General features: G+C 41.6%; 1 protein-coding gene across 3 annotated transcripts in view; it reads left to right on the top strand.

The window, feature by feature from the left end:
- Positions 1–27,282, top strand: part of LOC136619984 (potassium channel subfamily T member 2) — a 591,696-nt gene that overhangs the window by 489,443 nt on the left and 74,971 nt on the right. For 2 of the 3 annotated variants that reach the window (XM_066594712.1, XM_066594711.1), the window contains 5 exons: positions 7,881–7,992; positions 11,682–11,783; positions 17,391–17,474; positions 19,910–20,038; positions 26,526–26,826. In XM_066594712.1, coding sequence (XP_066450809.1) covers positions 7,881–7,992; positions 11,682–11,783; positions 17,391–17,474; positions 19,910–20,038; positions 26,526–26,826 — 728 coding nt within the window. Of the gene's footprint in view, positions 1–7,880; positions 7,993–11,681; positions 11,784–17,390; positions 17,475–19,909; positions 20,039–22,078; positions 22,100–26,525; positions 26,827–27,282 lie in introns of all 3 variants that reach the window. The other variant, XM_066594713.1, reaches the window with a different exon arrangement.

Here is a 27,282-nt window from a genome sequence, read left to right as displayed (position 1 = left end):
GAATTGTCTTTTTAAGGTCCTAGAACAGTCTCTCGATGTAATTTAAGCCATAGCTTTGATTAGCATATCCCATATACACACTGATGATCAGACATTCTTTTTCAAATTTGTAGCTAGAAATTTCATGGCTTCCAATATGGTAAGTTGACCATGAAATAGTAAAGCCTCCTCACTACCACCGTGTTTCATTTATTGACATAATGTTCTTATTTTGAAAGGCTGTGCTAGCTTTATGTTAAATGTAATTAGTAATATCCATGTCTTCCAAAAAGGTTTAGATTTGACTAGTCGTTAGGCAGAACACTATCTCAAATGTTTGTGAGACTTTCATTTATTTTATTGTAAGATGCAATGCAATTTTTGATACTTTTCCTGGTTATTAATGCTTTCTGTCTTGAGGTTCTCCTATGGGTACCATTTTTACCCAGTCTATTCTTCATAGTGAAATGCTGACACAAGATAACCACTTTGCTATATGATGCTGGCTTCTCTCACCCAACAATTAGTTGTTTTCACTGTCTACCACCACTACTACTTCTATGTACTCTAATTTGGCCTATGAACAGAGGTTGTACTGAGACAATCCCTTTTAGGCCTTAGTCAGACGGGCGTTTTTTCGCGCAATTTGCGCATGCGCATGCGTCCGGCGATTTTTTAAAACCATTGCTTTGCAATGGTATCGGACACATGAGCGCTTTTTATGCGCTCGTCCGATAAATTATAGAACAGAAATCGCAGATCGCACCTATCTGCGATCTGCGATTCCTGTTCTCTTCTCTCTATGCGCTCAATGGGGCCGGCGGCAGCAGCGCCGACCCCATTGAGAACATATAGAAGACAAATCATTCTTCTCTGCCACAGCTGTAACAGCTGTGGCAGAGAAGAACGATGTTTGCCCATTGAATTCAATGGAGCCGGCAATACAGCCGGCTCCATTGTAGCAATGGGCTGCCGGCGATCGCGGGATGAATTGTCGGGAAGGGCTTAAATATATAAGCCCTTCCCTGCAATTCAACCAGAAAAGTGTTAAAATAAAAAATATATACACTACCGTTCAAAAGTTTGGGGTCACCCAAACAATTTTGTGCTTTCCATGAAAAGTCACACTTATTCACCACCATGCGTTGTGAAATGAATAGAAAATAGAGTCAAGACATTGACAAGGTTAGAAATAATGATTTGTATTTGAAATAACATTGTTTTTACATCAAACTTTGCTTTCGTCAAAGAATCCTCCTTTTGCAGCAATTACAGCATTGCACACCTTTGACATTCTAGCTGTTAATTTGTTGAGGTAAGCTTGTGAAATTGCACCCCACGCTTCTAGAAGCATCCCCCACAAGTTGGATTGGTTGGATGGGCACTTCTGGCGTACCATACGGTCAAGCTGCTCCCACAACAGCTCAATGGGGTTCAGATCTGGTGACTGCGCTGGCCAATCCATTACCGATAGAATACCAGCTGCCTGCTTCTGCTGTAAATAGTTCTTGAACAATTTGGAGGTGTGTTTAGGGTCATTGTCCTGTTGTAGGATGAAATTGGTTCCAATCAAGCGCTGTCCACTGGGTATGGCATGGCGTTGCAAAATGGAGTGATAGCCTTCCTTATTCAGAATCCCTTTTACCCTGTACAAATCTCCCACCTTACCAGCACCAAAGCAACCCCAGACCATCACATTACCTCCACCATGCTTAACAGATGGCGTCAGGCATTCTTCCAGCATCTTTTCATTTGTTCTGCGTCTCACAAACGTTCTTCTTTGTGATCCAAACACCTCAAACTTGGATTCATCCGTCCACAACACTTTTTTCCAGTCTTCCTCTGTCCAATGTCTGTGTTCTTTTGCCCATCTTAATCTTTTTCTTTTATTGGCCAGTCTCAGATATGGCTTTTTCTTTGCCACTCTGTCCTGAAGCCCAAAATCCCGCAGCCGCCTCTTCACGGTAGATGTTGACACTGGTGTTTTGCGGGTACTATTTAATGAAGATGCCAGTTGGGTACCTGTGAGGCGTCTGTTTCTCAAACTAGAGACTCTAATGTGCTTATCTTCTTGCTTAGTTGTGCAACGCGGCCTCCCACTTCTTTTTCTACTCTGGTTAGAGCCTGTTTGTGCTGTCCTCTGAAGGGAGTAGTACACACCGTTGTAGGAAACCTCAATTTCTTAGCAATTTCTCGCATGGAATAGCCTTCATTTCTAAGAACAAGAATAGACTATCGAGTTTCAGATGAAAGTTCTCTTTTTCTGGCCATTTTGAGCGTTTAATTGACCCCACAAATGTGATGCTCCAGAAACTCAATCTGCTCACAGGAAGGTCAGTTTTGTAGCTTCTGTAACGAGCTAGACTGTTTTCAGATGTGTGAACATGATTGCACAAGGGTTTTCTAATCATCAATTAGCCTTCTGAGCCAATGAGCAAACACATTGTACCATTAGAACACTGGAGTGATAGTTGCTGGAAATGGGCCTCTATTCACCTTTGTAGATATTGCACAAAAAACCAGGCATTTGCAGCTAGAATAGTCATTTACCACATTAGCAATGTATAGAGTGCATTTGTTTAAAGTTAGGACTAGTTTAAAGTTATCTTCATTGAAAAGTACAGTGCTTTTCCTTCAAAAATAAGGACATTTCAATGTGACCTCAAACTTTTGAACGGTAGTGTATATACTCACCTGCTCCCGGCAGCCGGAGTTCCGCACGGCCGGCCTGCAGTGGGTGTGACGGGGGTGTGAGTCAGACCTGCCCCCTGATTGGCTCAGCTTATATATTTAAGCCCTTCCCGACAATTCATCCTACACTCGCCCGCAGCGCATTGCTTTCAATGGAGCCAGCTGTATTGCCGGCTCCATTGAATGCAATGCGCTGGACAGCTCCGGCCCGTTTCTAATGAAACGCGGCTAGGAGCAGATTTTCGGGCGATTTTCGGGCACCGGTCACGCGATTTGCGGATGCGCATCCGTCATGCGATCCGCAAATCGCGCGAAAAAAACGCCCGTCTGACTAAGGCCTAAGGGGTATTCCCATCTTGGCCGTTTTTACAGCCAATGAAGGGAAATCGTGGCCACAGTTACCAGCCCCACAGCTGCAGCCTATGGAAGAAGCTGAGTGCTTCAGCTTAGCTTTCTGTAGCCTTCATTGAAGTGAATGGGAGCTGTTTCTGCTACATGGTTAGACATAGAAGGCTGAGTTTTCCCACCTTGCCCATGATAAGCGAAGATGGGAGAACACCTTTAACTGTGGTCAGCAACATCTATGTACAATTTTTTGTTCATCTGGGTTATCAATGTACTCTGACAAATCTTGACCACTTTGAAGCATGTATTCATACATGCTGCTAGTGTGCCATGTTGTTGAAAATAATTTTTACAGGTAGAACACATGTAGTTTTGCCGCATAGTGGTTGATTGCAAGGAATGGCACAACCACAATATATATATATATATATATATATATATATATAAATAAATAAAATATATATATAAAAAAAAATATGTATATATATATATATATATATATATATATATATATATATATATATATATATATATACATACCCTTACAGGGCCCATTGGTTTTGATTACCTTTTTCACTTCAATAAATGTGGTTATTATTCTTTGGAGTGTTCACATTGGGCATTGGGTTTACTCGGGTCATCTTTGTCTTATATATGATAAGTCACAGGGACGGATGAGTTCTCCAACTTAAAGACTAAATTCACTGAAGAGAACCTACTTACATTAATAACTAAAAATAACTAATTCGTAAAGTAGGCTTGTGTATAAAGAGAGAATAAATCGAGCTCTGTATCCTCCTGCTCTCTTTATGTGTGTGATAGGTTAAACCTTAGACAGAATATAGAGGTCATAAAGAAATTATATGGTTATCATTTAGAGAGAATACAGTTCATATTTTACAACAAGAATCTAACTGTACATCAGTGGGAGAGGCCAGGGACCAAGGTCAACTAGGTTGTCTGGATAACATCAGATACCTGTCCGAAATTCCTTCCACTCCTTTTTTCTTATTCATGTGATAACGGTCATGAATAGCATTCTGTACAGTGGGATCTTTATATTCTCACTGTACAATTATAGACTTTGAATCCCTTCTGGGAACTCGATCTATGTATGACATACCAAATATCTTTACTATATTCTTTGGTCTAAAACTAGGATCTATTCTGGTAACTTCAGTGTTACTAGATTTATGTATATGTATGTCTGTGTCTAAGTAATGGGTTCCCCCTATTTTAAGAATTAGTAATAAAGGTTAAATTTTATTTATTGATATAAGTAGGTTCTCTTCAGTGAATTTTGTCTTATATATAAAACTATTTTTAAGATCTAAGACTGAGTGCACATTTCTGTTTAAAATTCCCAGTGTTCCGTTCCATCATGGAGCAGAAGGCTTAAAAAATGGCATGCCAAGTCTGTCAAATGATGCAATTCAACAGAGCCTAATGGTACCCATTGACTATAATAGATTTGTTCTGGTTTCTGTCAGTTTATCTCATATTTTTTCCAGCATTTATGCTTGAAACCATAGGATAGAGCCAAAACAAGTGTGACAAATTTTCATAAAATAGAAATGCGACATGTACGGATATGAGTAAACGGATGTTGCCCAGTGGTAACTAGCAGCTTGTTTAAAAATACACTAAACTAGTGGACTTTTATGCATTTTAAAAGTGAAAAAAGTCCAAAGTTTAACCCTTTTTGGTGGCAGATGCCTGCTGATGTTTATACATATATGGTGGTAATGGAAGAAGCAATGGTGTTTTCCAAAAATTCTAAAAATTATCCCTTTCTTGGAGTAGTTTTGTGTCTGGAAAGTGGAGATGAAGCAATGGCTTTTTACAAACTGTAAAAAAAATGATTTCATTGTGAGAGTAGCAACAGGATTGGCATCCTGGAAAGTGAAGAAGAAATATCTTTTTCCAAGCAGTGCAAAAATTATCCATTTTTGGGAATAGCAAAATGTTTTCCACCTGGAAAGTGCAGACGAAGCTATGGATTTTTTAAGCTGTCAAAGTGTTTTGCCAATTTTGTGGACTAGCAAAAGGATTTACAAATGAAAATTCTCCAAACTGAATTAGCTTCTGCTGCTGCAGTACATGTTGGAGCATTAGTGCTGGCAGAGGTGGTGGAGTAATGACTTAGTATGGAACAGAAAGTGGCTGTCATGGTCAGTCATGTTTGCAGCTGGTGTCTGGCATTTGAAAGCTGCAGCAAACTGGCTGCATAGCTTCTCTTGATAATAAGCCAATTTTGCTTCTTTCTCAGATGGCAGAAAATACATAATTACATAATTTTGGTATCAAAGAAATTAATAGTGCAAATCAAGACTATTGGCTTATGGTATGTCAAACTGCAGTCTTCCATAGTTGCATCAAGTAGTGTTGAGCAACTTATGAAATATGCTGTTCGGGAGTACCCAATCTTATTTCATAAAAATGATTGTGAATCAAGATGGCTGATTCTGACTCCCATTGATTTCATTGGAAATAAAAATTAGCTTCAATAACATGTGTGCTTCTATGAATGTGGCTCTGTTGCTAGCACTTTTGAATTTCAGTGCTGGGTTTCTCTGTTCAAATCTCATCAATGTTAATATCTGCATGGACTTTGAAAAACTCTCTTCAGAGGTTACCCTTGCCCTGCTGCTTTGATTTAAATCTGACCATGTGCTATATTTGGATGCTGTTTGTATGTTCTCTTTGTATTTACTCTTCCTGCTTCTCTTCTGCTTCCTCTGGAGCAGAATGGACAAATGTCTGAGCTTAGTTGTTAGCACTGGTACTTTACAGTGCTGGAGTTGTAGGCTCAAATCTGACCAAGGGTAACATCTGGATGGAGTTTTTCAAAGTCCATGCAGATTTTATCCTTGATGGGACCTAGGACCCCAGCACTGGAAGGCAAGAGTGTAGCAACTGGCCACATTCATAGAAGGGGACACACACACACCAGTCCCACGCTGTAAAACAATTTCTGCAACGGGTTGGGATGGTCCAATTTAGCAAAAATCAGGTTGGTTTTATCGCTCAAATAATCATAATGAGGAACACTAGCACATAGCAGTGTTTCATAGTATGGCTGACAATACACATATTTTAGCACTGTATATATATATATATATATATATATATATATATATATATATATATATATATATATATATATATATATATATATTCTTATATCACCTATTCCTGGACCACTTTGCTGCCTGGCTCCCCCACTTCCTATCCTGTGAAATTCCAACCCTCATCCTTGGTGACTTTCACATCCTAACTAATGACCCAACCTTTCCATCAGCCTTCCTGCTTTGAACACTTACTTCCTCCCTCCAGTTATCACAACTCTTAGACTCCACAACTTTTAGAGAAGGGAACATTCTCGACCTAATTTTACTCCCCCTCTTCTCTGCCTTCCACCTCACAAACTCCGCCCTCCCTCTCTTGGATTACTACCTTCTCTCCTTCATCAGGCAACATAGAATCTCCCCAGACCCTCCCACCTATCACACCTCTAGGAACTTCCAATCCATCCACACCCAACAGATTGCCAAGACCTTACAATCTTCCCTGTCCTCCATCTTTCTCCTCTCATGCCCCAACATTACTACCGAACACTATTCCACCACCCTTAGACATGTCATGGATGAAGCGGTACCCCCCATGACCTGAGCCATCCATTGCAGACCACAGTAACCTTGGCTCATGCCCCAAACACGCTTCATCTGGCGGTGCTCTAGGTGTGCTGAATGGCTGTGGAGAGAGTTAAAACAGTCTGCAGTCTTCCTGCACTTCAAATTTATGCTCAAAACCTACAATTTAGCCCTCCAGCATGCCAAACCAGTTTATTTCGCCTCCCCCATCTTCTCACTATCCCACATCCCCAAATGACTTTTTGATACATTCCACTCTCTCCCAAGCCCCAAAGAACAGGCCCTCAGTGACAGATCTCAGTGCTGAAGAGCCAGACGCATATTTCAAAGAGAAATTTGATGACATTTGAAAGGAAATCACCAAACACTGCATGGCTAGCACCGACCTTGCTCTCTTCAGCACTGCATTCATCACTCACTCACTATCTATACTAGAACCAACGACAGAGGAAGAAGTCACCCTACCGTCTATGTAATGACCTTCTTCCCTCACACCTCCTCCAGTCCCTTTCTCCAGTTGTCATTACCCATCTTCAACCTATCCCTGACCTCTGGCATTTTTTCCTCTTCATTCAAACACTCTATCATATCCCTCCTGCTAAAGAAACTGACTCTTGACCCGACTGACGCTGCCAACCACCAACCCATCTCAAATCTCCCCTTAATCTCTAAATTACTAGAACGTCTGATCAAGTTCCTGCCTCAAACGCTTTCTGATAACTCTCTCCTTGACCCCTTCCAGTCTGGCTGCTGCCCCCTGCACTCGACCAAAACCGCCCTTACAAAAGTAGAGCTTTGCTCTATCAGCCTAAAGGAAACTGCTGTTTCCTGGTTCTCCTCCTTCCTCTCTGACCGCTCATTTAGTGTCTCCTTCACTAACTCTACCTTCTTTCCACTTCCACGTAATTGTCATTGTTTGTGTTCCCCCATGTCTCCTATCCTGCCCCTGTAACTCCTGTATCACCCCCACCCTGTTTGTTACCAAATAATTGAACACCACATGCAATTGTCGTATTGTTTGTGTTCCCCCGTGCTTTGAAAGTGCTGCAAAATAAGTTAACGCTATACAAATAAAGATTATTATCTTAGATAAAGAAATTTAAAAAGAATGACATTTTTTATATGCCTCCATTATGGAATTCTAAATAGTAAAAGTAATTTCATAATGTATATAATTCCTATACATTAAAATTTGTCTTTTTTTAAAATTAGGTTATTTTCAAGTCTCAGTATCATCACAGAGCTAACACATCCAGCAAATATGCGATTCATGCAGTTTAGGGCTAAGGACTGTTATTCTTTAGCTCTTTCTAAGCTTGAGAAGGTAAGAAAATGACATCAAGTTGCTTTTATATTTGTGAAAACTCATATCAGATTTATAAAGGTTTCCTAGGGTTTCTAGCCTATAAACATGTGTTTTTCTGCCATCTTATTTATGAGAAGGGAATATGGATTGAAGGTATGTGCACTATTGCATCAATTTGTTTTTTTGCTCCAATGCACCAAAAGTAATAAATGAAATTAATCTGTAAATTATTTTGCTCGGAAACAGAAATATCCCACAACAATGTGTATACAGCTCAAGCTCCAGATTTATGTGTCTCCATAAAGGCAATCCACAAAGACAGCCTGTATATAGTCTGATCCTACAGTTTATTTGTTACTTCACCCCTTTATACTTTCTGCTTGCAAGAAAAAGGGATACAGAGAGTGGCCCAACATATGACTACATGCTGGGCTTCAATACCAATACAGAGCTCGTTTGCTATCTGTAAACAGTTATAGATGCAAAAGAGCTGCGTATTCAAAATAGTGGAATTCTTTTAATCAAGACTATTTATTGTTAGGTTGTGCTTCTGGGACCTTTAACACTATGGGTTTTCAGGAGCACATTTCAACAGCTGTGGCAGGATTGAGCTGGCTGGGTGTGGTGTTCTTCAGCCAGCCAATCATCACTGGTCTGTTGCATATAAATATCAGCCCTCGGGCTGAAAGAAGCTGGTGTTCCTCATTCCCCCTTGTGTTTGCATTCATGTTTGTTGATCAGTGAATGTGAACTGCAATGTGTTCTGTGTGTCTGAGCTGGTTGCCAGACATGTGGTGTGAACAGTCCTGTTCCGTTGTGTATGCGTTTCATGCTGTGCTGGTGTGAGCTGTGTCATGTGCTGCTTGGGTCGTTTACCATCTCTGGGTGAGTTAGGTCATAAGTTTCCAGCGCAGGGCCGTCCCTATCAGGACAAATGCCCTGCTTTTCTGGGGTTAGTTGTCTCATTAGATTAGGCACACGTGAAAAAACAAGCACCCTTAAAGTGGGCTCATGGGCTTAAGTGACTTGGCCTATCCGCAAACTAATACCTCATACATTCTTTAGCATTTCTATCTGGTAAGTGTACATGTATGTATGGTGCATGTTTTGTTCGCCAGTCCATTAGTTATTTCTGCTGTCTCCATGTTTCCCCAGAGTTTGCCAGTTCATGAGTGTGAAAGACATGACATTTATCAAGTTTCTTCAGTTTTAATTTGTTAATACACCAAAGTAATAAAGCGAGGTTGCAAAACTACACACAGACTTTGAAAGTAAATAGAGAACTCATCTAAAGGGCCTCATCCGAAGGAATTACAGAAGGGATTTATAGGCCATATGCAATCCCTTCAATAATTGCTTTTGTTCCTTGAAATACAGCATCAATAGGCAATAGTTAAATTGTTGGTCTTGAGAATGAATTCAGCTATAAAACAAGCTGTTTATGAAGCAGCAGTATGTGAATTAGTTCATCAAATATTAACGAGGGGCTATATACTATTTTTTTTTTCATTATGCTCAACCACATCTTTGATTTACAAGCAATTAAACTGGTTTGAAGGCGATCTAAATTTGTCTAATTAATTATTTATCCAAATGTGTAATGAAATAGCGAGATTGCTAATGGACTGGAGAGTTTAACATTCATTTTCCCATCTGTTGCTTGATGTCAGGATGCTTTTGGTGAAAATCAGCAGCAGATGAATCACCTTGTAGATCTAGTAATTTCCAGCTTTAAATTACAGATAAAAATTTAAGTCACTGGTATTAAACAACACTTCTGACATTCTCGCATGACTTGTGGGATTTCCGTGCTAATAGAATGTAAATAGGATAATGATACATCAAATCCTTAATGGCTTAATTGTGCTATACAGGTGTTAACTACTGTTTTAAGATGTTCATTCAGTTTCATTTCTGTTTAGGAGCAATATTATAAATGGACATACATGTAAGGAAGTGGAGGAGCTCTTTACTTTTAGCTAAGCCCTGCTGCCCCTCTAACATGGGCATCTGGGGATACTAGTGGCAGTTCTACATGATGGAGAAGAAAGCCTTTGATGACAAGTGTGGTGACATGATTAGTATATCATCCTTCCAAACGATACAGAGGAGGGAAGTGCTGGCCAACGATGATGCTGCTGTGCTACCCGGTTAGGGACAGAGATTAGGAGGGTCCAACATAAGCACCAGACAATCAATGTATGTGAAGATGTAGAAGTCACCATGTAGTCCAAGCCTAAGGCCTCATGTCCACGGGCAAAAGAAAAATTAAAATCCGCAGCGGATTTTAACTCTTCTCCTGCACGCGGATCCGCATCCCATAGGGATGCATTGACCACCCGCGGGTAGATAAATACCCGCGGATGGTCAATAAAAGTGATTTTAAAAAAAATGGAGCATGAAAAAATCTGGACCATGCTCCATTTTTGTGCGGGTCTCCAGCGGGGACGGCCCCCGCAGGCTTCTATTGAAGCCTATGGAAGCTGTCCGGATCCACGGGAGACAAAATTCGGAATTTACTCACCCGCTCTGGTTCTTCCCTTCGCCGCGGCTCCATCTTCTCTCCGTCGCGGCCGGATCTTTTTTCTTCGGGCCGGCGCATGCGCGGGGCATGTCACCAATGCGCCCTGCGCATCCGCCGGGCCGAAGAAAGAAGATCCGGCCGCGACGCAGAGAAGATGACGCCGCGGCGAAGGGAAGATCCGGAGCGGACGAGAGGTAAGTTTATTCTTATTTTTATGCCTCATGTCTGCGGGGCAGGAGGGACCAGTTACGGATTCTCCAAGGAGAATCCGTAGCGGGCCTGATTTTCCCCATGGACATGAGGCCTAAGGGGATATGCACATGCGCGAGTGCAAATTGCATTTGAAAATCTCAGGTGCAACTCGCATCTGACAGAACACAAACAATGCACACTGCATGTCATATTCTTATCTGTGATATGGACAAGAATAGGAAATGCAGCGATTATTTTCAGATGGACCATTGGTCCGGAGGAAAAGAATCACTCATAGGCTATAATGAGTCTGTGTGCTGAGATAAATGAAAAATGCCTATATGAATAAGCCCTTAGGGTGGCCTCACACTGACGTATTTGCGTGTGTATTTGCACGTTCAATACGAAGAGAGTAAAACCCATTGCATGCTCTATTTTAATGCGCATTTCCATGCCAAAGGTCTCCATAGGAGTCTATGGAGGTGCGCAAATGCGGACATATGCATGCGTGGGTATGCGCAAAAAGCTCATACGCTCAAATACTAGCACCCCATTTGGCTTAATAGCCATTTGAATAGTTGTGCAGGTCCTTTTTTGACCTATGACCTGCAATGTTGTTGAGAAGTTCAAATAAATATACCAATCATCGTCAACATTTGGGGATGCTGCAAATAATTAATTCTGTATTTCAGTCTGTGTTATAAATAAGAGAACCTCTTTATAATAAAGCTTCATCTTGCCGACAGTCTAGTATGTAGCATATATTGCAAATATTTTCTAACATAATGTCAGAAATGTTCCAAGAGCTTTCAGATAATGTGCACTGTTGCAGAAATCTCATATTCTCCCTGCTTTGCCTAGCAGACCAGCTACACCCGACTTTGGACACCATCTCTTATCTTTACATAACGACATATGATGGAAGAGAGGGAAGTGCATTAAACTGCTTGATACCAGTAATACTGCATGTTCATTTTACGTTTTTTTACAGAAGGAGAGAGAACGTGGATCTAATCTGGCATTCATGTTTCGTCTGCCTTTTGCTGCTGGAAGAGTGTTCAGTATCAGCATGCTAGATACATTGTTATATCAGGTATTTCATAGTGTTGCAGGGAAAATGTATAATAATATGCAATTAGTGCTATTTCAGACAATTGATATTATATGCAAATAAGGTTTTGTTCACACAGTGTTTGTTTGCATATTGAAAAAGTATACGGATACAAACTGCTATGTTTCCATATGATCCTTCAAGGGCTTAAACACATGGACATGTTTTTCTCCTTAGGGCCCTTGTGTGACGCAGAGTGTTAAGGCAGCAGAAATGCAGTCCTAAGCTCTCACTCATGACCTGAAGGTTGCAAGTTCAATCCTTGCATGGTTCAGGTTGCCAGCTCAAGGTTGACTCAGCTTTCCATCCTTCCGAGGTTGGTTAAATGAGTACCCAGCTTAATGGTGGGTGGGGGGGGGAATAAATTTTAAAAATTACCTGAAGGCACTGCAGAATACAATGGCGCTATACAAATAAATGATAATCACGGTCGTACAAGGGGACAAAACAAAAGCACTGATCTCATTTTAACTGCTGGAATTTCAGGGCAGTGAATACTACAGCCGAGAAAAGAGAGGGCTTGCCCTATGTTCCCCGCACGGAGTGAATACATTACGCGGGGAAGATCAGGGAACCATTATTTTCTTGCTGTTATTTTCAAATTGCGCTCTATCGCAGAGTTTGAATTGCCGTTGAGGAAGAAAAAATCGACCCCGTTCATGCGCAATTATGCTCCATGTCGGGGAAGTATAGTTGCGCCCACGGCAGTGTGTTTTCACCCTAAAGCAGATATATATCAAAAGAGTATCACTTTGGGATACATCTAAGGGCAGCTTCGCATGAGCGTACGGCAAAAGCATTTGCTTTAGAACAACGTATTTGTGCTATGAGCGAGGTTGATGAGTTAGATTTGTGTACGTGTCAAACTTTTTTGCGAACACAGGATCAGTTCACATGCATGCGAACTAACCCGTTCCATAGATTAAAAGGCTATTTAGTCTAATGAGGTCCAGATGTGTTCTTTTCCCGTCAGTTTTGCGCAGCGTTTCATGTATCCCCTTGCGTATACAGCTAAATACTTTTGGACAAAAAGTTGGCATACAATTGCATTCCATTAAGCAGTATAGCAGCATACTGACTTTAAGAGTTTTTTTCACACAACCGGGGTTGCGCAGGTATTTGCACACATAAAATCTGTGCACACTAAACCCAGAGAATAGAGCCCATTCATTTAAATAGGTTTGTTCTCATAAGCGTTTTTGCGTGCACATTTCTTATGCACTGGAAAAAATGGGACTTGCTCTATTTTCCCGCATTTAGCACAGTAAATTTCCCATAGAAGTCTATGCGAGGTGCAAAAATATGGAAGGAGAAGGGTGTGGCACTGGGCAAAAGCAGGAAAAAGGACAGATCTAGAGCTCAACTCGGCTTTAAATAGCCATGAAATCCACGGAAACGGTGTGTCACACACATGTGCGAACTGTTCATGCATACACAAAAAGTACAGGACTATGCGCGGACACGCACACAACACACAGATTATGTACCTTTTCAAATCTTGTTCATGTGCTAATACGCTGCGGCGACTGTTTTTGCAGATAGCCTCGTGTGAAGCTGCCCCAATACTAAGATTCGATAAGGACCCCTTTACACTGAACAATAATTATTCAGATTCCCGCAATCCAGGAAGAAGCTGAGCAATATTCATTCAGTGTGAGGGCCGTCAGGGACTGAATGTCGAATGATAATATGTTCATTGTTCAGTCTCTGCAGGCATAAAAATCAAATGACAATCAACCAGTGTAAACAGGCCGTCGCTCATCTATGAATAGTGGCCTGTTCACTGTGAATGGAGGTGAGCGTCCGCAGCGACCTCGACCTTTTTCGCCTCCATTTACCGAGCGATCCTCATTCCAGTGTGAAAGCAGCTGAAACAGACGGCAGTTATATGAAAAGGGACAAACTACTAACAACTGGGCAAGTGTGTTCTCAGAGGTACATATTACTGCTCCCCTGGGACAGGCAGACAGGAATGTGACAGATCATTCTATGCGGCCCGCTCGCTCCTCCCCCCACATTCTGCGGTAATAGTGACATCCCACAGCGGCCCCCACAGTAATAGTGACATTCCACAGTGGCCACCAGTATAACAGTGACACCCCACAGTGGCCCCCAGTATAATAGTGACATCCCACAGTGTCCCCAGTAGTAATAGCGCCCCCCCCCCCCCTGAGACCCATATACTTACCCCCTTCTCCTTGTGGAAGAGCCACTGCTCCTCTGCTCCGTGCTATTGCCGGCGCTGATCTTGGGTGCACACTGTGACGTCAGTGTGCTGCTGGATGCCTCCTAACCTTCTCTCACAGAAACTAAGAGGAGACGTCAGGGGAGGGGGAGAAGGATCCTGGCTGCACACTGACGTCACAGCGTGCGCCTGGAATCAGCACAGCTACCAGTGCGCTGAGTGAATACCGGCTGGGGAGCCACAGCCCCTGCCAGTATTCACTAACGTGGTGAGTGGCCAACAGCGGCACGTGCCAGCAGGGAGGGCTCTGGATGCCACCTCTGGCACCCGTGCCATAGCTTCACCACCACTGGTATAGGCGGAAAGCTGAAACATTTCTGTAGCAAGAGTATAGGCGAAGCCCTCAACATTTCTGTAGCAGGAGTATAGGTGGATCCCTGAAACATTTCTGTAGCAAGAGTATAGGCGAACCCCTCAAACCTTTCAGTAGCAAGAGTATGGGCGGACCCCGGAAACATTTCTGCAGCAAGAGTATAGGCGGACCCCTCAAACCATTCTGTAGCAAGTGTATAGGTGAACCCCTCAAACCTTTCAGTAGCAAGTGTATAGGCGGACCCCTGAAACATTTCTGTTGCAAGAGTATAGGTGAAGACCTCAAACATTGGTGTACCAAGAGTATAGGCGAACACAGTGCTAATAACTGCAGCTACTTCACCGCACCCAAGGAGAGGGTATTGTGCACAGAAAGCTATAAAGCCAGTGGACAGTGCTAATAACTGCGGCTACTTCACCCAACACAGAGAATGATATCTGTGAAATGCTATTCTGCAGTGGCCCAGGAAATATTAGCGTACCGCTTAGCGATGAGACCTCTGCCGAATGCACTGCACACATAGAACCGTATAGCTGAAATGGTTTGCAGTGGCACAGGAAATATTTGCGTACTATTTAGCGATGAGAGTGAGACCTCTGCCTAAGGCACTGCACACATAAGAGGGTATAGCTGCAATGATCTGCAGTGGCCCAGGAAATATTTGCATACTATTTAGTGATGAGAGTGAGATCTCTGCCTAAGGCAGTGAACACATAGAACGGTATAGCTGCAATGATCTGCAGTGGCCCAGGAAATATTTGTGCACTATTTAGTGATGAGAGTGAGACCTCTGCCTAAGGCACTGCACACATAGGAAGGTATAGCTGAAATGATCTGCAGTGGCCCAGGAAATATTTGCGTACTATTTAGCGATGAGACCTCTGCCTAAGGCGCTGCACACATAGGAAGGTATAGCTGAAATGATCTGCAGTGGCCCAGAAAATATTAGCATACTATTTAGAGATAAGACCTCTGTCTAAGGCACTGCACATATAGGATGGTATAGCTGAAATGATCTGCAGTGGCCCAGGAAGTATTAGAGTACTGTTTAGCCTTGAGATCTCTGTCTAAGGCACTGCACACATAGGATGGCATAGCTGAATTGATCTGCAGTGGCCCAGGAAGTATTAGGTACTGTTTAGCGTTGAGACCTCTGCCTAATGCACTGCACACATATAGCGGTATAGCTGTAATGGCCTGCAGAGGCCTAGATGCTTAAAAAAAAATTAGTGCACTACTGCTCCCAGTCAGCCACAACAGTAATGCATACAATGGGGAGTAACCCTAACAAGGACCGTTGGAGTTCTTGAAGAGAGGATCCTACTTTAACACTTTCCCTATATCAGCATCAGCACTTTCCCTAACCTCTGCCAGATTGCGTCTGAGGCGAGCCACGGGCGGGACCAGTTTAAGTACTCGGCGGTCACCTGATCTCGCCAGCCACTCACTGCTGTTGGCGGGCAGAGGGCTGACACGTCACAGCAGGAAGTGGTAATGCCTTACTCGCATGTTTATTGGCTAGAAAATGGCACTAAACATGCAGGGAAGGGAAATGAAATTGACTCAAGTACCGTGTGGTGCTCGTCTCGAGCAACGAGCATCTCGAGTACCCTAATACTCGAACGAGCATCAAGCTCGGACGAGTACGTTTGCTCATCTCTGATTGCAACTAATTATTGCTTTCTATACATACCAATCTGGATTTGCTGGAAAGCACGACTTGTAAACGTGGTTTTCAGCAGCTCATTATTGTAGTATTACACTTCTTTGCTGAACATTTTTATCAAAGATCAGAAGTTCAATTTTTACATTATTTGTATCAAGTTACTACAGGATAATAAGTCTCACCTTAATAACTAAGCCAGCCACGGATCTCAATGCAATGGCAGAAAAGGGGACTGGATTTAGTTTATTAAAATGAGCTAAACAGCCAACTTCCTTAATGATGTGAAAGGCACAGAGAGGGGTGCCATACTACGTGCCATTGTACTGGGCTGTAAGTGGAGCTTCCAACACCACAAATCAGTGTATTTTGCCTTCCTTGACAACCCCATTAACATATTCTTGTAAGTTATTTGGGATAAACAAAATTATCCCTATCCAAGAATTATCCTGCAGTTACTTAATACAAATAATGTTATCATCCGCTGACCTTTTGGGGCTCATAACTGTGTGCATTAAGGTACCCATTGTGGCATGACTGTTAGGAGCTTTAGCACCAACGGCCTTCGCGCCTGTGCTTTCACACAGAATGGTCTATCAGATAATGGAGGTGGAGCAGGCCAGAGATCTCTTCCAGCTGTCCACCATCATTCACTGCAAACAAGCAGATTGAGCAACTCCTGTTTACACTGATCAGGAAGTCATTCTATTTGAGTTCATTGAAAGAGAATGATTGGCGATTACTGAGCAGTTTCTCGTTTGAGCGATTATTCGAGCTTTTAGCCCTTAGAAAAAGCAAACTTCTGGTCTTTGATAAAAATGTTAACCAAAATGTTTTTGCACACAACAATATTTTGGTCAGTATTTTGCATAAGTACTTGTAAGCCCAAACTGGAAATAGCTCCAAAATACAAGAGAGGTACAAATCTTTGCATTATACCTTTACTCCGTAGGTTCAATTGCTGGTTTTGGCATCCAAATACTGATAAAAATACTGAGCAGAATATTGTTTTGTGAAAGCAGCCTAATAGGAAGTCTGAAATGGAAATAAAGTAGGTAGGAAACAAGGAAGCATAAATGTGTGATTTTAAATGTACTTAACTTCGTATTGTAAAAAACACAATGCAAATGTGATTGCTGTCTACGGAAGTTATTGTTAGAAGGTATAATTCAGGATATGAGAAGAATGAGTTTTTATTTTTATGTACTTATTTTTTACTATACGGTTTCCGTGCATTAACTTGTTTTCATGTAAGTTGATAGGTATATTATAGCTTCTTTGTTGCCTCAGGTAAACCATTATATTATGATTAAAGTTCACCGTTGCACATTTCTAGCCCACGCACTAACATTTGCTTTCCTTTCATAGTCATTTGTAAAGGATTATATGATCTCCATCACAAGACTGCTGCTGGGACTGGACACCACGCCGGGGTCTGGCTTTCTTTGTTCTGTGAGTTTCAAATTATATTGCTAAAAGGCTATTACAGGATTATCTTTAGTAGAATAAGAAAAAAACAACAGGCTTTGCTTTGTGAGAGGCAAATCTTCCCAGTCTGATGTATCTTACATATAGTACTTGTTTTTAAGACATTTTTCCCCAATAAGTGGAGTTTCATGGAAAAAGTAAAAAATAAGTTTAATAAATGATTTATAGTTTCAGTGCCTCGAGAAAGAAAATAACTGCCATCCCTTAATTAACTCTCCTAAAAAGGCAGAATAATTGCCATCTGTCCTTATTATTGTATCAGAATGGTTTTCTTTCTCATTTGTATTAATGCTCATATACCAACGACGGGTCCACAAACATACATAATCCCATATTTTGTGAACAAATAGTATGGTACATAGTGGCATTGATGACCATCGGATACTTGTGTCTCCAGTATTCAGCTGGAATCTGATCTTTGGTTTCTACAACACAATTTCCATTGCACTATTATCCCATTGCCCTTTTATATAAGCCAAGAAACAGTAAATGTGGTTGAAGACAGAAAGGGACTAGAATCCCCTATTCCAGTGATCAGTGGAGGCCCCAGTGGTCAGAACATGGTCAATCTAACATTTATTACCTATTCAGTTAGAATATTTTTTTAAAAGTTATTCAAGAAATTGCGTTCGATTGTACTGAGTAAAGGCCCATTTACAGCAGCCGATGATCGCTAAAAAAATCGGTAATCGGCGATCGTTTTAGTGATAATCGATGTGTGTAAATGTGCATTCATCGTGCGCTTTTCGGGCACTGCTAGCTGATCGTTACATTCAAGCTTACCTAAAAATTGTTGTTCACTCTTATCAGCAGTTCTCCACGGGGAGTGCTGATAGCATTGTTTCCTCGTGGAGAACAAAGGATCTGAGCGCAGATAATAGCCTTGGCTATTAACTGCATTCAGAGAAAGCTTCATTTGCACACTTAATTGCTACTTAATACGTTATGCAAAATGATCGCTCAAAGCTGTCACTCAAACTGTCTTTTGAGCGACCTTTAAGCGATCATCTGCTGGTGTAAATGGGCCTTAAGGCCAAATGCAGACAGCCAGGTCAGATTCTGACTGTGCGATTCTCACAGTGGGATGTAACCCTGTGCCCCTGCAGTGACCTCTGGCTTACTTGTCCAGCGTCTTCACTCTGCTCTGCGGATGACACCCGACGTGCGAGCCTGTGTGAGGCTCCCACTGAAATAGGACATGCCACGATTTTTTTATCACGCGAGTTTTCCGTGATCAAAATCGCAGGTGTCTGCATTGGTTTGCGTAAACCAATGCAATCCTATGGCATCGTTTAACGGCATAAACATTTTGCGAGGAATCCCGCTGTGGAATTTCCGCCCCTGTGCATTCGGCTTAAGACAATTGTGACTGTACGGGTGAGCATCTTAATCCTGCCTTTGTTGTGGAGAGGCACACTGCCCCCACTGCTGTTGTCATGGTCGGGGGTCCATTGCATACGGCAGTCTGTCAAACTCAGTAGTGGTAAGAGGGACAATGACACCTCAGTGATATTTTTGCAGGGCTTCCAAGAGGCATTTTCCAGCAAGATAATGTTCGACCGCACACACAAGAGAGTCACAGGAATGCCTCCACAACATTGCCATATTTTCATGACCAGCCCGGTCACCAGATTTATAGCCAATACGACATATATGGGACCTTCTGGGTTAGCATCTATGACAACCTATGAGTTTGCACAACCTAGAGGCTCAGTAACAGCAAATGTGGACCTATAACCTGCATTGTACCTTATAGAACCTGTATGCCTCCATGTCCTCCTGTATCACATCTTGTATCCAAGCTACAGGTGGCCCAACAGGGTACTAGAGCCTCCCTTCAAGTGTTCAGTTTTCCGCAATTAATTATGCTTTAGCTCTGATATTGTAATCACTTATATCGAAGTTACAATCACACAGAAAGTTTCATTCAGTTATGACAATTGCTTCTATGGGATGGATTTTTTTGACAATGAGTCTATATATATATATGATTAAGCAAATAGCAGTCATACCTTAATCAACTTCTCTGGTTTAAATGAAGACATAGGTAATCTGAGCAATTCATATTTTATAAAATCATTGGATATGAGGGCTTTTAAAGATTGAGGGCTAAAACAGACTGGTGCATGCACTAATACACTCGCTGCTACGGAGCATATTAGCACACGAACCAGGTAAAATTGCACGTTGGTGAAGGAAAACAAAGCAGGAAGATAGGTCTTGCCCTATTTTTTCTCGCACGTAGTATTAACGCACAAGAATCCTGATATTGAAATCAATAGATTCATATGGTCACATTTTGGGGTCGTGATTTTCACTGCCACAAGCTGAGACCAAATCACCGCTATCTGTCTCAGCCTTGAATAAAACAAAATTTGTGTAATATGCTCATTTCTCAGATGAAAGTTACGGAAGACGACTTATGGATCAGGACATATGGAAGACTTTACCAGAAACTATGCTCATCATGTGGAGACATTCCAATTGGAATCTACAGAACAGAGAGCCAAAAACTTACGACATCTGAGGTTGGTATGAAAGATCCTCACGTGCAGAGAATGCAAATGATGTACTGATTTATAGGTGTCTCCACACATTTTTTGAGTGCTCTCCTTAAGGAGACGATACCCCTCTTGACCCACATCGCAGGCCTCCCACCAGCCAAGCCAGAAATTTACTGCACACTAATGAGGGGAAAACACCCTGAAACAACTGTCTGAGTGGGGTTTTCTGGCTTGGTTTCCTATTCCCAATCATTGTTATAAAGACCTGTATAAAGGGTCTGACATTATATTGAAGGAATGCTGCCATCCAATAGGTGGCGCTGCAGAGGTATTGTTCCATCTTCCTCATTTGCATAAATTACCACAGTTTTCAGCTTTATCTACATCAAGAATACAATTGCTTGTGGTGCTCTCCCATAGATCAGGAGTATAAGGCTAGCGGTGCTTTTGAGGGTATTCCCCGTAGGCTTCAAACATGAAATCTCCCTGCATTCTTTACTGGTTCAATGTCTGTCCAGAGACTGATTGCTCTGCTGATTTGCATTCTGGAAACTGACACTAGACAACAATAGGATGTTGTGAAAGCCAACTGCCCCACTACATTGTAGAAGCTCAGCTACGATATTAAAGGGGTTGTCTCGCGGCAGCAAGTGGGGTTATACACTTCTGTATGGCCATATTAATGCACTTTGTAATATACATCGTGCATTAAATATGAGCCATACAGAAGTTATTCACTTACCTGCTCCATTGCTAGCGTCCCCGTCGCCATGGTTCCGTCTAATTTCGGTGTCTTCTTGCCTTTTTAGACGCGCTTGCGCAGATCCGTCTTCTCCCTTCTTCTCCCTTCGGCTCCGCTCGGCAGCATCGGCATTTTGGCTCCGCCCCCTTGTACGCATCATCGCGTAGCTCCGCCCCATGATGTGTGCCGGTTCCAGCCTCCTGATTGGCTGGAATCGGCACGTGACGGGGGCGGAGCTACGCGATGATGCGTACAAGGGGGCGGAGCCAAAATGCCGATGCTGCCGAGCGGAGCCGAAGGGAGAAGAAGGGAGAAGACGGATCTGCGCAAGCGCGTCTAAAAAGGCAAGAAGACACCGAAATTAGACGGAACCATGGCGACGGGGACGCTAGCAACGGAGCAGGTAAGTGAATAACTTCTGTATGGCTCATATTTAATGCACGATGTATATTACAAAGTGCATTAATATGGCCATACAGAAGTGTATAACCCCACTTGATTTCGCGAGACAACCCCTTTAAGGGTGGGTCTGACGACTAGCTTGTTACCTGTTTCTAATGGTAAGCTGCAAGATTGTCAGTGCAGCTTAAAGAAGTATAATTCAATGTATGTGTAAAGTAACTCAACATTTTGTGTATATCATATCTATGTATAAGCTGTACAATGTTTCGACAGATCCACATATCTTTTAAAACTGCTAGCTGCCTCCTGGGATCCAGAATAAAAAAAAGAAGAAAAAAATAAATGTTTACATGTCTTAACATTTGTCAAGTCCATTTACCATTATGTCCTATGCTATTAATATGAAATGACCACTATGTCCTATCATATTAATACGAAATTATGTGGTGACTGAATTTTTCCTTTTGACCCCTTTTGTCTGTCTTTGTTCCTTTAACCCTTTCCAATCCACTGTCTGACATCTTCAGACATTCTGATTGAAGGCTGTACAGCTCCGATGTCGGTAGACGTCCAGCAGGGTATTCTTACTGTATTTTACAGCCCGCTCTGTTGTCGGGGGCCTCTCCAGCATGTCCCATACTGCAGTACTTGCTCTAGCCAGCAGATGGTGCCATAGTATAATCGCAGAAAGAGAAACCCCCCTAGGAAACCCTGAATCCAAAATTGGATTGCAAAGGGTTAAGTTTGGAATTCTATTTCCCATAAAATTATACTTGTGTCACAGATCACTTTGCACTGTGTGTCTTTTTTCACTTATACGTATGTACTCTGTAAAACAGCTACTGTGCCGTTTGTTCTTGTCTTGCCTAATGTTATAAAAAATATCTCTATATCTGTTTTTCCCTCTTTTCCTATGTCAGTCTCGAGAAATGGCCTCTCAAGTAAGTTTGTTTCGTCTTTACTTTTCCAGTGTTTTTTTTCCATTGTCTGAATAAAAAATGTGTTGCATTTGAGATGTTTGTTGACATGATACCAAAGGTTTATCCATTCTTTCTACTGCCTGGGGCAAACAATGAAATAGTACCGCCATCCTCCTGCAGGAAGGATGGAGATTTAAGGACATCCACAAATAGCAAACAAAAAATATTAGAATTGTATGGTCACACATTGAAAATTCAATGCAAATAGATAAGATTTATAAAAATCCTAATCAGTTGCAGAGTAAATAAATTGCAGCATATAATGTCCATACAAATGTGGACTGAAATGGCGAGTGTGCCTCACAGACAGTAAGCAATAATAGATGGAATTTATGAATGTCGTTGCACAAGTATGTTAGTGTAAAAAATTACTAATCTTGGCACATACCATGTCTGTCCTAAAATGTGCCACTTTTCCCTCCTCAATTTTGCAAAGTGATGTCAAACATGGGCCAAAGCCTCCCCATGACAGTGGTGTCACATAACACTGCTAGCCACAAGGCTGTAATTAAAATCGTAGACATGCAGTACACAGAAGGGTCTGAAGAGGGCTGCAGACAGGACTTCTAGGACTACAAAGAAAGGGTTAAGACCTATGGGAGGGGCAAGAACTAATATTAAAGGAGCAGATGCTACCCCACTTAGGAGGGAAATGCTAGCTGCTAGCCAGAATGTCTGTAGGAGCAGCAATTAGGACTTTTAGAGAACCGTCACACCAGTCTGATAGAGGAATCGCCCTCTAGCCATCCTTGTTGGGGATAGCGACGGTGGCCCTGCAGGTGAGGAAGTCTGAATGGACATTGATATGCTGAATACGTTTGTGTGCTGTGAATAAATGCTGATAGGCGCCAGTTTTAAAAAAAGTTGTCTCCAGGAGCCTGATTACATGCATGCGGTGCCATTTTCCTGACATTGATCCCCCTTGCCTCTATCTCTCTATCCAAAAAAAAACACGTCATATTTATCAAATGACCGAAATCAGTGGCACCAAACAGAACCCATTGATTATGAAGGGTTCCATCTGGTTTACATTATGGTTTCTATCAAATCTGGTACATTAAATGCACGCTGAAAACATGTCAACAGGCCCTTAGTATAGAGTGCAATCCACAGCCTGTTCATAGCCTTTATACTGTAATCATGTGTTCCTCCCATGCTTGCAATGTAGTTTATCTGAACATTTTACTGCTTTTAATGCTTCTTCATTATTGCATAGGGAGCATACTATAAGCCCGTATGTTGATCCTGAGATATAGAGCTTTGTGCTGTCTGTAACATACAAACAATACACTTTTTTCTCAATAGTTGTAGGGTGCATTCAGACGATCGTATATTGGCTGGGTTTTCACGCCCAGTCGATATAGGGCGTCTCTCTCTGCAGGGGGAGGAAGCTGGAAGAGCCAGGAGCAGTGCTCTGAGCTCCCGCGCCTCTCTGCCTCCTCTCCACCCCCCTGCCCCCATTCCGCCTACTTTCATTGCAAATAGTGCAGAGGGGCAGAGAGGAGGCTGAGAGGGGGCGGGAGCTGAGAGCACTGCTCCCGGCTCTTCCAGCTTCCTCCCCCTGCAGAGAGAGATGCCGTATATCGGCTGGCGTGAATACCAAGCCGATATACGGTTGTCTGAATGTGCCCGTAGTCTGTATATTTTACTACAGAAGTTTTTATACAACATCACTTATGACATGATCAGCATTTAATTTCCACTGTACCACTGGCAAATAATTAGAATATTAATACTGAAAATCAGAATAAAATCCCCCCCCTGACACTATATTTGTTTTATACATAGTAATATAGTATGTTAGGACAAAAAAAGACCCATGCCCATCTAGTTCGGCTTATTCGGCACAAAAAAAACAAGGAGATCAAAGCTAATTTTCCTCATTTAACAGAAAGATAATTCCTTCCTGACTCCAAGTCTGGCAATCGGAAAAATCCCTGGATTACCGACCCTTCTGAAGCAATTAGTGACTATAACATGTAATATTGTGTTACTCAAGAAAGGCATCCAGGCACCTCCTGAACTCCTGAGTTCCATAGTCTCAATGCTCTTACAGTAAAGAATCCCCTTCTACGTTGGTGTAGAAACCTTCATTTCTCTAGACGGAGAGGGTTCCCCCTTGTTACAGTTCTGAGTATAAATAGATGATGGGAGAGATCTCTATATTGACCCCTTATATATATTTAAACATAGGTTTTAGCTCGCCCCTCAATTGTCTTTTCTAAAGTGAATAACACCAATTTTGATCACATCTCAGGGTATTCCAGTCCACCTATTTCATTTATTGAATTAATTGCTCGTTTTTGAACACGCTCAAGCTCTGAGATATCCTTTGTGACTACCAGTGCCCAAAACTGTACGCAATATTCCATTTGTGGTATAACAAGTGACTTGCAAAGAGGAAGAGCAATATTCTTGTTATGTGGCCCTATATCTCTTTTGATGCATCTTATGATCTTATTTGCTTTAGTAGCAGCTGCCTGGCATTGGTTGCTCCAGATAAGTTTGCCGATAATTAAAATCTCTAATTCCTTTTTCATGTCAGTGTTACCCAGTGATTTCCCAGTAGTGTGTAATGGTGGCATTCTTTTTCTCTGCCTATGTACGTAACTTTACATTTATCAGTGTTAAGCTTCATTTGCCACTTTTTCTGCCCAGTCCCCTCACTTATCCAGATCCATTTGCAATAGCATTCTATCCTCTCTTGTGTTACTTTGCATAATTTTGAATCATCTGTAAATATAGATTTTTTTTCTGTGCAATCCTTTTACCATGTCAATAATAAATATATTAAAAATAATAGGACTCAAGGCTGACTGCTATCCCACTAATAATGGTGACGCAGTCAGAGTATGCACCATTAATAATCACTCTCTGCTTTTTTTCATCTATAAGCTGATTGAACTTTGTCTTTCTAATGTTTAGTATTTTTGTAGCTCCCCAATAAAACTCCCCATTGGAAGACTATTGAAGTATGAGTGGAAAATTATTATTTTATAGTCACTATTTTCCAGGTGCCACTACAATTTGCACCCATGTTATTTTGTCAGGTCTGTTAGTTAATATTAAGTTAAAAATGCCTATTCCTCTGGTTGGGTAAGGACTTTGAAAAACTCCATACAGGTTTTGCCCGTGGTCAGATTTTAACCAAGAGTTCCAAGACTGCAAGGCAGCAGTAATAAAAACTGAGCCGCCAGACTTGCCCTTTTTTCTTCTTGCACATGCAAATAGATAATAGATGGAAAAGCCCCAGCGCCCCAGGAGACTTATCTTAACCCCTTCCCTCTCCAGGACGTACATTTATGTCCTGGAGTGTCAGGGTATGTATGCAGAGAGGTCACGGGGCGACCTCTCTGCATACAGCGCTGGCGTCAGCTGTTTACTACTGCATATTTGCACACATAAAAAAAGAATGGAGATGGGGCCCATTGGAATGGTGCACAAATATGCAGTGAATACGCAGGTTCTATAAACTGCGTATTACATGCGCAAAACAATTGGCAATATGGACTATAAAATAATCAGTGCCAGAAGGTCCAGGGCAAAATCGTATATGAAGGAACCACAGATGGCTAAAAGTTAGTAACCCTCCTGAAGGCATGTAGGATGCTAGAGAACAGAAGAGTGAGACAGCGAGCCCTACATGTATTACCACTGGTTGATGGCTTCTTCAGTGCTAACATATATAACCTAATGTGTTATTTGTTTTAGACCCTTTTTCTGTATCACTTAAATGTTTCAAAAAGTGTCTACAAAATGAGGGCTGACAAAGAAGAATATTAAAATGTGCCAGGTTTATTGTGTTTATTGGTTTAAAGCACATAAGCAAAGAAATAGTGTAAGAAGGAGAAAAAGTGCCTAACATGTCTAGCAAGATGTACCAAATTTATCATACAGCATGTCTCACTCTGATAAATTTGGAACTGCTACAGACTGTCAGGTCTAGTTTTATCCTGTCCAAATTTAGGACAGTAAGAATAAATCTCCCCTATTTTGTTGCAGATTTTGTGATAATCAGTTTGGTACAGACTTCCTATAGTTTTTTTTTCTTCTTTGAACTTTTTGTGACATTCCATTTGCATCATATTTTACTATGAGGACAAATCCAATCTCATATAAGCCAAAATGGCACAAAAATTGTGCCTTTTGACCACCAGAGGAAATTGAAGAATACAGTAGAATAATAGCTATGCGTTTGTTGCATTCTTTAACTGCTTCTTTTAACCAAATGGTGCAGTAATTTTATGTGCAGTTTTGGCTAATAGGAGTATGGAACTGCGGCTGTAAAATGCTGCACTAAGATGCAATAGCAAATGTAGATGATAGATCAGTTGGAACATTCATTTAGCATATTCCACAACTTTAAAATTGTTTTATGTCTTTAAAGTCTCAGATCTCTATCAGTGTTGAAGAATGGGAAGACACAAAAGAAACCAAAGAAACAACAACATCAAGTCGTAACAACCATCGAAATTCCACCTCCAGTGAACAGTCAGACCATCCCTTACTGAGAAGGAAGAGCATGCAATGGGCCAGAAGACTGAGCAGAAAAGTTCCCAGACATTCCAACAAAACAGAGAGGATAAGCCAACAGAGGATGACATTATGTCGAAGATCAGAAAGGCAAGAACTGGCAGCATTGGTGAAGAACAGAATGAAGCATCTGGGTCTTTCAACAGCAGGTTATGGTATGTGGAATATATCTAAAAATCATAACATAAAATATGTGCTTAGGTGTACCCTATGAACCTGTCTATAAATCAACTAAGCCTAATATAGCATATTTCAGTTCTAGATATAAAGGTTAAAATACCATGGCCATTATTACAACTCCTTCCTGGCACAATACCCTTCTCTACAAAGCTAAACATATATGTATATCCATATACATTTTAGAATTAAATAGGTTTTCCAGGGAACTACTATTGATGAACTATCTTCAAGATAGGTCATCAATAGTTGATCGCCTGGGGTTCATTGCTCAGGACCCTGACTGATCACCTGAGTGGGCACATGCTATCAATGCCGCAATAACACAGAGGTCGGAGCAGAAGCCTCTGCGCTGACCTCTGTGTAGTGGCTTGCACTTGTAACTGCAGGCATGGCTCTAATTGAAATCAATGGGAGCCGTGCCTGCAGTTAGA

Source organism: Eleutherodactylus coqui, chromosome 3 (genome assembly GCF_035609145.1).
Source record: "Eleutherodactylus coqui strain aEleCoq1 chromosome 3, aEleCoq1.hap1, whole genome shotgun sequence".
Classification (NCBI taxonomy): Eukaryota; Metazoa; Chordata; class Amphibia; order Anura; family Eleutherodactylidae; genus Eleutherodactylus; species Eleutherodactylus coqui.
This window is presented reverse-complemented; position numbering and strand designations above follow the sequence as displayed.